Here is an 11,147-nt window from a genome sequence, read left to right as displayed (position 1 = left end):
GATTAATAGACTGATACTGGCCAGGGCGGAGAAATTTGGGATCCTCAGATCTGAGGATAGGCTTGTAGGTCTGTAAGCTTGGTCATAGTTCTAAATAGAGAAATTCTTTTAATACTGCCTTGCTTATTTTCTTAAACTTTCACTGGTTCATCAGTACTGTTTCCTTTAATGGCATGTTTTCCTGCCCTTTTATGCAAGGCATCAATTTGCCCTGGGAAGGCAGTCACATCTTGCAAAAATAAGGGCTGAAGAGTGTGTGTGGGGAGTGCCAATGTCGTTCTGTGGGACACAACTCCTTTCTGCCGAGCTGACCAAGGACCCGAGTACCTCATTCCTCCCAGCCCTTGTTTGTTTCTCCTTGGCTGGCTTGTTGCTGTCATGGAGAGCACTCTGCTTTGTCTGTGTTTGCTGTTACTGTCACTAATGAGTCTGCAGGGAGGAAGAGAAAGGAGATAGCACATCGGTGGAATGGAGTACGATTGTGATGGGAAAGGGGAGCATGTTCAGATTACAGGGCATTGGCTGTGGTAGGCAGAGAGAAGGAACCCATTTTGATACAGTCAATAAATGTACCAGGAGGGTAGGGGCTCCATTAGCAAGGTACTTGTTAAACAGTGAATTGGCTAAAGAACAAATGAACAAGGAAATCAATAGACCAGTTAACTAACTAGGATAAAAAAGCAGGGCAAGACAAATAAGTCATGTAGCAATTTAAATGAATTGAACTGCTTGGAAAAAATCAGTTGCTGTTAAACAGAACAAGTAGGCACTAAAGGTATCTGTGGAGCCAGATTCTTCCAGCAAATGGGTTAAGTGACCAATAGGCAACTAGTAGTGCGAAGGACCAGCTCTGTGGTGTGGGGAAGGGAACAGCAAACGCTTTGTGGCTGTGGAGGTGCTCCCTCTCATTTCTTATCCCTTTGCTTTTGTGCCTGTCACAGCTCTCTAGGGATTTGTGTGCATCTGCCAACTCACATAGCTTTGCTTTGCTGACCTTTGCTTTCTCTGATGCTCAGTCTCTCTTGAAGCCTCCTTTCACATGTTTCATATCAGGAAAGTTCCTGAAAGATTTCTAGCCTTTAAATAGAAACAATGAAATGAAAATAAAGTGCCCGTGTTCCCTATTCCTGTCCCGTTGCTGTACTCCATCCTGCTGGTACCTGGCTGAGCCGTGGCTGGTCCCAGCTGCTGTGCCCTCTCCTCTCCTCTGCCTTGGTGCCCACAGACCAGTGGCAGAAGTTCACACCTGCAGCATTGCATGCTCCAGCTACCAAGTACCCTTGATATTTTGCTACTGTAAGGAAATGAAACCAGGCAGTACACATGGTCAAGGCCAAATCCTAATCCTGCAGAGTTAAGAACAGATGCAAGGAAACCCTTTTCACTTTTGGAATACTTTGCATCTGGGCTGGCCAGAGAGAGTGTCCTTGTGTTCTAGTTATGGGGACAGCCAGAGAAGCAGCTGCTGCTGGGGCAGCTGGGATACTCACAGATAAATTGGCTAGCTCTTAATTAGATCCGTGGAGAAAATCAAGACAAATGGGAGCTGATTTTTATGATGATGCTTTTCTTCAGCAGATGTTTACAAGCTGTGCCTCTATGGGCTATGCCTTTGGGTGGGAAGGACAGGAGATCTGTCCCTCTCATTTGATTCTGACTGTTTGGTTTTTGCTGCAGACCTGGGTTACCCTCCTGTGCCATGAGCTGTGACGGTTGTGTCAAGACTGTAGAGAGGAACTTCTCTGTTTGAACCACCTGGTTTTGTTCGTTTGAGAAAGCCTGTGGTGGAGCAGTCTCTCTCCACTGATAACTCTTTCTAGCCCATGTGCTTTGCTGCTGTGGTACTTTCCTTCTCATTGCTGCTCTTGCCAGATTCAAGCCTCCCTTGCCCAAGCTGTACTGCCCTGCTCCAGAGAGGTGAGGTGGGCTCAGTTCAAGGGTCAGCTGGGGTGTCGCAGGTTGGCCCAGCGCTGGTGTGCTGGTTTGGGCTGGGATGGAGTTAATTTTCTTCATAGTAGCTAGTATGGGGCTGTGTTTTGGATTTCTGCTGCAAACTGTTGATAATACAGGAATGTTTTTAGTTACTGCTGAGCAGTGCTTACACAGAGTTAAGGCCTTTTCTGCTTCTCACAACACCCCACCAGCAAGTGGGCTGGGGGCGTGATGGGACACAGCCAGGACAGCTGACCCCAGCTGACCAAAGGGATGTTCCAGACCATACGACGTTATGCTTAGCATATAAAGTGGGGGGAAGAAGAAAGAAGGGTGGTACATTTGGAGTGATGGTGTTTGCCTTCCCAAGTAACTGTTGGGAGTGACAGAGTCTTGCTTTCCTGGAGATGGCTGAACAACTGCCTGCCGATGGGAAGCAGTGAATGAATTCATTGCTTTGCTTTGCTTTGCCTGTGTGCCAGGCTTTTGCTTTACCTATTAAACTGTCTTTATCTCAACGCACAAGTTTCCTCACTTTTCCCCCTCTGATTCTCTCCCCATCCCACCATGAGGGAGGGAGCAAGCAGCTGTGTGGTGCTTAGTTGCCATCTGGGGTTAAACTATGACTGCTGATCCCTGACTGCCTGAGTTTGTGCTGGTGAGGAGAAACCACCCACATGCACACATTTTTGGTTCAAGTGAAGGTTCTTGATAAAGCCAACAGTTTGCATTAGGCTCTTTCTGGACTGTCCTGGCAACTGGTGGCAGCAACTAATGTTTCTGCCTGCTTCTGGTAGTTGTAGTGATGGTATCCATCATACAAGCTGGGTCGTTCTGTGGGTCCTGTAATTTCTTTTTTTTTTTTTTTTTTTTTTTTTTTTTTGGTTGAAGATGGATAGAGAAAACCTTGTAAAGCGTAATGGCAGCTTTTATTATGACTCTCCACTAAATCCTGTGCTTGCTGCTAGATAGGACTGGAGCAGGCACTGGATGAACATCGCTGGGGGTTGTGTCCTTGCCTGCTTGCAGTAGGGCATGCTCAGTAGCTAGCAGTGGGGTGGCTGTGGCTGTATTCGCATATGTTTTACTGCTTGTCTGCCTGCTAATTCTCACAGCATATTGTATATTATTGTGTTTGTTGTTGTTATTCAAGCTTATCACTGTTGAGGAGCAGCAGTTCCTGAGGGAAGCACTATATAACACTGGAATCTTAATTGTCTGGGATCCAGCACCTTATCATGCGGAAATTCATGAGGTATGGCTGTTTTCTGTAAATAAAATCAGATTCATATGCTTTAAAGTGCATCTGTTAACCTTCTTCCTCCTAATGTGGGCAATCACTCATTTTAAGGCCATTCTTGTTTATCTCTTCATCATCACAGATATATCTGTATGTACTTCTGTGAGTATCCCATGTATGGATGCTCCCAGGGAAACACACCTGTTCCTGACCCCTGTGAAGGGCCTCAGACCAGGTGTAATGGGTCACCATCTTTACTTTCTCATGGGCTGATGCCGCAGGGAGGAGGTCACTACTGGCTGCAGCAGTTATCATCTTGTCAGAAACTGATCTCCTCTTTCTGACACTTGCTGTAAGATTTGCTGATGATTGGTGCTTGGATATTTAAAGCACTGATCAGACACGAGATATACTGGATGCATTATGAATGGATTGGGAAACCCTCTGAAGATCTGGCAAATCCTCTCTGTGTCAGCTAGACTTACACTTGTGGGTGTTGCAGTCCCTCTGGCTTTCACTTTTCATTTTGAGTACAGAAGGGTGTTATGTGATAAGTGATGAGCTTTGGATACTCAGGGTGGAAGCAGGTAGGAGTGAATAGTCCATTCTTTTATTTTCAGCTCTGTCTGCAACTGAGGTCTTTGCGTTCCTTTCTCTGGACTGCGTTTCACTATTTTCTCACATACATTTTATTCTTGTGTCAGGAGACAGGAAGGTGTATGTACAGCATGTTTAAGAGTCAGTAATACCACGGTGGGATATTTTTAGCATAGGGAAAAAACTCAAAATGACTTTAAGAAAACATAAGCCCTTCCTAAGTGTTTTTACTGAAACGGGAAGTTGTAGGATGCAAATCAGCTCAGCCTGGTTTCAGAGGCTGTGCTGGGGATTCTTGCCTATGGAACAGAGTGCTTTGTACTCCAGCATGGAGAGGGGTCAGGGTCTGTAGCATTTAAGGCAGAGTTCTCAACATCATTTGCTATTCGGGGGTGCAGAATGAAATTATACAAGATGCTGATCTCATTTAACGGTCCTTCAATGGGATTTGGGCTTTCCTTGCTCTGTTCACTGAGTCAAGTCACCACAGTGACTTGAGGGGCAGATGAGGTGGTGGGGGATAGTGGGTGATGTGTGTAGGTGTAGCAGGACCTCTTCCCCCTGCCAGCAGTAAGTTCACTTGTCCTTGTTTCCTATTTGTTAGGGGAAAGAGCAGGCTAGAAATAAAGAGTCTGACTTCTTGTTTCTATTTTGCAGTGGTACAGAAAACCAGATTACAACTTTTTTGAAAGCTATAAGTCATATCGTAGTATACATCCTGAGCAGCCCTTCTATATCCTGAATCCAAAAATGCAGTGGCAACTCTGGGATATTCTGCAGGAGAATTCTCTGGAGCATATTCAGCCTAATCCACCATCGTCAGGAATGCTTGGTAAGATAATTGCCTGCTAAATGTCTCCTTCAGTTTGCAGACAGGAACTCTCCAGGATGCATTTTTTCAAACGCATCTACAGATTTATGGTGCTTATCAGAGCTGCTCTTACAGTGTTTGTCTTATGCCAAAATTTAAGCTTCCTGTCTTTAAAGGAGCAGCTCAGTTATGTTAAAGTAAGCAGTTTGCAGCACCCCTCTGAAACAGCAGTTACAAACATGGCCTGGTTCCACATGGAAACAGCAGAGGAGATTGCCACATCGAGGTGATCTCTAGGATTTCTAGCTTCTAGTGCCAGAGCAGTTCCCATGGGGTGTGAGAGGAAGGATACAGCTCCTGCGGGCTCAGATCTTGTCAGGCAAATCAGTCTGGTTAGTGCAGATGAAATCTTATGTGCTTGTCTGTTTATGCTTTCCATATATAAATACAGGGGGAAAGAAAAGGAAAAATATATATAGCTAAAGACTTAGTAGGGGGCTGGGGATAGTCAGACTGAATAGTTGCCCTGAAAAGTTTAATGATGTTCCCCCTTATTCAGTATGTTAACGTCTTGTTTGTCAGCATGCTAAATCCAGCCTCTTGGCAAAGGAGCTCATTTTACATTCTGCTGTTGCAAAGCTTTTCCTTCTTATTGAGAGCAGATCTCATGACCAACTGAATAAAAAGGAGTGAACTTCTCAGGAAGTTCACATGTATTTGAAGTCACAGCATAGACGTATGGTTTTGTTTGCCACGTGGATGTCCAACTGCTGTGCTTCAGCCCCTCCTCTGCTGCTATCGCTGCTGGGGCACAGGCACCCTTCTATGTCTGTGTAAACAGAATCACTTCTTATTTTTGCCAATCCAGCATCTAGTTTTCTTCCACAACCTTGCTCTTGCCCAGCACCTATTACATCATTGCTGGGATACATGTAGAAGAACTGCATAACAGCATAGTCAGTGACTTCAACAGCAAGATTCTTGTTAACTGGAGTTAAGGCCTTGGAGGCAGGCACTGGCCCATGTTAGACAGTGAATTCCTCTGTAGTTTAACTTGGGCTGAGTTACCTGCTTTGTAAAATAAATCACCTCGCCAGACTCGGGGGCACAGATGAGTTCCAGTTTGCAGCTCTGGGTTTCCTGGAAGGCCTAAGCCTGGATTAAAATTGTCATTTGAAAAGGTGGATGAAATGTGTTTAAAATGCATCTTAAACACATGGCTTCATGGATGGGTTCTTCTAATGTCTTGTAAACTCTGTTCCTCTGATCATGCGTGGTCCCTGATGTGTCAGATACTGCATGAATTTTCTATGGTATTATACCTTGGTTCTATTTCCCTAGTAGTAGCAGGAATATTTGCTATTTCTTGCACTTGGAAGAAAAATAGCCAATAACTACAGCTTACACAGGATCTGGCCAGAAAATTGCCCGTTCTATGCCCAGAACTGGGGTTGCATATCCTCAAGTGACTCATCTGCCCGGCAGAAGACACAGGAGGGCAGCACTGCCCTGCTGCGGGGGAACCAAGTTGCAGAGGCTGCTCAGTCTGGGTGAGCCCTCTCCAAGCACAGTCACTCTTATATCCCCTGCATTCACCAGAGGCAGGGGGAGGGAAAGGTGAAGGTCTCATCTCTGCTGTCTCTGCTTACCCAAGCAGGTTTGAGATGGGCTGTTTGGATCAGCTAAGTGTAGCTCACGGTTGGCAGACACACAAGTTTCCATGAAGGTCACGGAGAATGGTAGCACTCTTAAAAACTGGCCTTTTGGCATGGCTGTCATTGGAAACAATCCGCTGTAATCAAGTTGATCATATGCTTTGCAAGAGAGGGCTTCAGAACACAGCCCCATCTGGCCAGGCTTGTTTTCTCCCCCTCTCATCTGAACTTTCAGAGAGGAGACCCTCCCCCTTGGAGCTGCGTGCTCCTTGCTGACCACCTGTCTCACTGGAGTGTTCTGTCGGTTTTCTGGTTTGACGTGGGGATGTCTGCTTTCTTTCCCTCCCTAGGCATCGTCATCATGATGACGCTCTGTGACGAAGTGCACGTGTATGAATTTCTCCCTTCCAAACGGCAGACGGACATTTGCCACTATTACCAGAAGTTTCACGACCGTGCCTGTACCATGGGAGCTTACCACCCCCTCCTGTTTGAGAAAAACTTGGTGAAGCATATAAACCAGGGCACAGATGAGGACATCTATACTCGCGGGAAAGTTACTTTGCCCGGTTTCCGAAATGTGCATTGCTAGCAGAACAGTTTTTAATGCGTTTAGGAATTTTTCTTGACTGTCAAAGCACTTTTTAAATCAGGGTTGTCAGATTTGTTAGGTCTAAGCACTGGTGTATTTTGACAGCTCTTCCATGTTGCAACACTTGCTCTTAGGACTTTGTTGCCTAACTTCTTCCAACTATAAGGCGGTTTTAATACATTTTGATACGTCCGCGCGGTAGCTGCATGAGCCACTGCAATAAATTTACTCCCAGTGGAGCCAGGTCCATGCAGCAGGTGGATATCTCTGTCTTCATCTCAACCGATTATGGTGTATGGGAGGCACAGGAAATACTTCCTGAGCAGAGATTGCACAAGTCAGGATCAAATGCTGAATATGGTTTGGTTTGCTTCAAAGGTGTTATGACAAGCAAAAACCTGGTCCATTTGGAAACAAGAAAAATAGTGTAAAACTTGTTCCCATAGTCCTACGAGCTCTTTGGAGCAGGGCTGATTTATGGAAACACTGTCAAAGCTCTGTACTGATAAGCTAAACTCTTAGTCTAAAAGACGATTTTATAAACAGTTTGTAAAATAACCATGGCAACTTCCTTTCAAATTGTAAAACTTCTGAAACCATTCAGGTGGCCTTTTTGGCAAAGGAAGAGAGAGGCAATTCACAATTTGATGATTCTTGCAAGACTTTTTAATCTTTTAACTTTTTTTAAATTGCTTAAAATAAATTTTAGTGAACACTTACTTCTCCAGTACAGTGCTGTGCTTGGTACAGACAAAGCCTTATTTCAAAAATGTTTTGGGGAAGATGCTCCATGGTACTAAAGGGAGAACTGGAAGTCGGTACCTCTTTCCAGCTCTCTGCTGGTCTACCTTTGCAACTATTGGCAAATTACTTGCTGGCTTGTCTCTGGTAACAGAAATACCATGTAGCTGCTGGCCCAAAAAGTTCCAGTTCTCTGGAAGCTAACTGAGGTGGTCTCTTCAGTTGTTTTGTGCTTTCTGAAGAGTTGGGGAGCAGATGCATTGCCCTCATGCTTAATGAGCAGTGGGGAGGGAGAGCGTGCTCCACTTCTCATGCTGAATGCGGGCAGAATTGAGGAGGGCAGCTTTTCCCTGCTCCAGGGGACTCTCCCGTAGCAGCATGGTGGAGGCAGCAGCTCTGCAATCTCTGTAAGTCAGCGAGAACACCTTCCCTGTCTTCTTCCATACTGATGTTTCATGTCTGTAAAGAAAGCTTTTTCTTGTGTTTTGAATAAATCCTGTGAAGTTATTGACCCGTTCTTGCCTTGATGAAACCAGTGTAAATGTTGTTGCTCCGCAGCCCTGGGGACTTGTACCAGCACAGGCAGAGCTGGGAGGGAAGCTGCTCACCTCTTCTTGCCCTGTCTTGGTGAGAGGATCGCTGTGGAGCTGTTCCTCCTGCTCTGAGGCTGGATTTCTGTGCATCTATCTGTTGGGATGAATTTCATCTGTCAGTGTTTACAAATTTTATGTCATGTAATTTATATATGTAAAAAACCTTAGGCCCTTGGCTTACTGCTCAGGGGCACTAGGACAAGAATGTGATAAAGCCCATGAACAGTTGTGTCTTGTTAAGCATTAATTTTCACTGTTAGGCCAGGAGAGACTTTACAGAGGAGAAGCCAGCAGAGGTTGTTGGTAAGGGCCATAGCAAACCTCTCTCCTCTCCACTCTTGGTTTGTAACCGTCCTGCCTCTGGCCCTTGGATCAAGGGGGTTGTCTGCCACAGCAATTTGCCTTCTTAGTATGTGTTTAGTTGGGATCCGAGTAGCTTTTGCCTTTGTTCCTAGGCTCTCATTTGCTATTTCTCACAGTGTTGTTTTCCCCCACCTCCCTGCTGGGGTGAGTGGACCAGCCACCATGCTTGGGTTGGGCCATGCGACGGATGGACGGCACCTTGCTGCAGGGGACCTTCACCTGGGGGTCCCCCAAACCACCTTCCCCTCTGCTTTGCTCCTCCAAGAAGACAAAGTGTCAAATGTGTCCCAGGATCTTTCAGAGCCCTTTGTTGCTTACAGGCAATAGTGTTGCACTGGGGATAAAGCTTCAAACATTATGCTAACAGTTTTAGCTAGATCCAACCTGTGATTCATTTGCAATCTAAACAGAGTTTTTCAGGAATTATGACAGAATTTAAAATAGGCCAATGTTAACCCTCCTTTTTTTTTTCTCTCTTTTTGGCTGCATAGATCCAAATCTAACATAAATTGCGAGGGATGACAAGTCTGGTATTTAGAAGAGCCAAGTTTAAGTCAGTGGGCAGAAATAGCTAGACTGTAACAAAAGCCTTATCCCTCCTGCAGTCTCTAACCATTTCCAGAGTGTGAACTGCTTTCTGTCCATGCGGGAAGAGGGCAACACTGCCCTTTCCAGTTAGCCACTGAAGAGCTGAGTACTGGGAAAGGTGCTCCATAAGGATATGGGAACGGTGTGGTGGAAGGTCAGCCAGTCTTGGGAGGAGAAGAGTGAAGGGATTATTTTAGGTTTTGATGTAGGAAAGATCTTTCCTCTTGATTGTGGTGTTATTTCTAAATATGGCTTAGAAATACTCTTCCTTAACTGTTACTTCATAACTCCTCCCTGCAGAATAAACTATTGCACTCACAGAAGCTACAGTCTTTGAAGTGCTGAAAGGAAAGGGGAAAGGAAATGAAAGGGAAATACCAGAAGGTGGTGGTAACTCTGCCTTGGTTTCAGAGACACATCATCCCTGAATTGTCTTGTCTTCAAGTTTTTAAACTTTGCATGATCCAATATTCCACCTATTTCTGTGGAATCAGCTGTCCTGATTGATTGGCAAAAAGTATATTTTAGTATGACAGTGGATAGGGAGATAAACATTGTCAAGATATCTTACTTCTAAGTGTGGGCTCTCGGGAGCACATTTCAGTCTTTGCTTGCCATTTTGAAAACCTATCTGATCCAGATTTTAAAAAAATAGCTTTAAAGAGCTAGAATTCCAAAAACAGATACAGTTTCTGGAGGAAATCTCAACCTTTGATAAGATTTATAATAATCAAATATTATAATTTATTTAGACAAGGCAGTAGAAACTGATTTAAGATGTTAAAATATTAGGAAGTAAAAGGGTTTTTTTCTCCACACTATAAATACCATCTCCACACACCCACCTTGCAAAAGAGTCTAGTTTTAAATGTATTAACATTTAATACTGAGCAAAGTTTGGTCTGGCTCTGGCACTCCAGCTGGAAATGGTTTCTCCCTCTTTGCCTTTAGTTGTCCGAGAGATCCGGGGGCGTGCGGGTGGAGAGGTTGTCTGGTTAAGACTGAGCCCAGAGGAGGTGAGGTAAGTCCAGCCACCAGGGGCTCACGGTTGGATGAGGAAATATTTGGGCAATGTAAAAGCAATGACAGTATGTTACTGGCAGAGGAACATTGGACTTCATTGTCTTTGAAGGAGAGCTTTCATTATCTGGGCTGATAAAACTGCCTGTGGTTTGTTTTTGGTTTTTTTTTTTTTTGTTTTGCTTTCACTAAAGGAACAAAAAGGGAGAAAAGTCCCAGAAATGCAAATTGTATGCATGTGAGTCAACATACCCTTCCTCACCTCCCCAAGAAGAATAGAGTGGTTGAGTGGGAACTAGATCTGACAAGACACTAGGCTATCTACAGTGATGGTTAAAAAAATACGTGATGGTGAAAAAAATATGTGCTGGCACTCCCTGAAGAGAAACACAAGCCACCCCCCACCTACTCCTTTTGTTTTCTGTGTGTGCAGCCAACTAAAGGTGCGGGTACAGCAAGATGGCTTATTCTTCTCTGTTGTGTACCATGAAGTCTGATGCTTTTGCCTGGCACTGTGGATGTTTGTTTTCACTTGTGATTTGTACTAGCCTGGCATGGGAACATGTTCACTTGCTTCAGGTGATGATACAAGGCACAGTGCAGAAGCGCCAGGCTTCATTTTGGAGCAGATAATTTGTGTACATGGCCAAATGTATCTTAGATCCCAGCAAATGCTCCAGAAACAATATGCCATAGAGATGGAAATGCCCTAATGTATTTATAGGGGAGATGAAAGTGGGAAAGAATTTGTGGGGGTGTGGCCATATTACTTGGTGTCCTGAGAAAGGAGCTTCCTGCAGTCACTATGTTCAGCATGGCATCACCTGGAGCTAAAGAGCTCACTGGGAAATGCTGGGAGCAAGTTGTGACCCAGCTGGCTTTGTGCCTCATTCCAGGTGAGAAGGAGCCGCAGATCAGGACTCCTTTATGAAGACAGAACGTGCAAGGAAGAGATGTACTTGTTTCATAGAATCATAGAATGGTTTGGGTTGGAAGGGACCTTAAAGCTCATCCA

The 11,147-nt window shown here is 44.8% G+C and overlaps 1 protein-coding gene across 2 annotated transcripts in view; it reads left to right on the top strand.

The window, feature by feature from the left end:
• Nucleotides 1-6,947, top strand: part of ST6GAL1 (ST6 beta-galactoside alpha-2,6-sialyltransferase 1) — a 15,319-nt gene extending 8,372 nt beyond the window's left edge. Inside the window, exons 4-7 of one of the 2 annotated variants that reach the window (XM_029086965.1) lie at nucleotides 325-473; nucleotides 3,086-3,187; nucleotides 4,427-4,601; nucleotides 6,586-6,827. In XM_029086965.1, coding sequence (XP_028942798.1) covers nucleotides 325-473; nucleotides 3,086-3,187; nucleotides 4,427-4,601; nucleotides 6,586-6,827 — 668 coding nt within the window. Of the gene's footprint in view, nucleotides 1-324; nucleotides 474-3,085; nucleotides 3,188-4,426; nucleotides 4,602-6,585 lie in introns of both variants that reach the window. The other variant, XM_010175878.1, reaches the window with a different exon arrangement.
• The last annotated feature ends 4,200 nt before the right edge of the window (nucleotides 6,948-11,147 follow it).

The sequence above is a fragment of the Antrostomus carolinensis genome, unplaced genomic scaffold (assembly GCF_000700745.2).
Source record: "Antrostomus carolinensis isolate BGI_N321 unplaced genomic scaffold, ASM70074v2 scaffold2159, whole genome shotgun sequence".
Lineage (NCBI taxonomy): Eukaryota > Metazoa > Chordata > Aves > Caprimulgiformes > Caprimulgidae > Antrostomus > Antrostomus carolinensis.
Note: the sequence above shows the minus strand (reverse complement) of the source record. Positions and strands in the feature narration are given on the sequence as shown.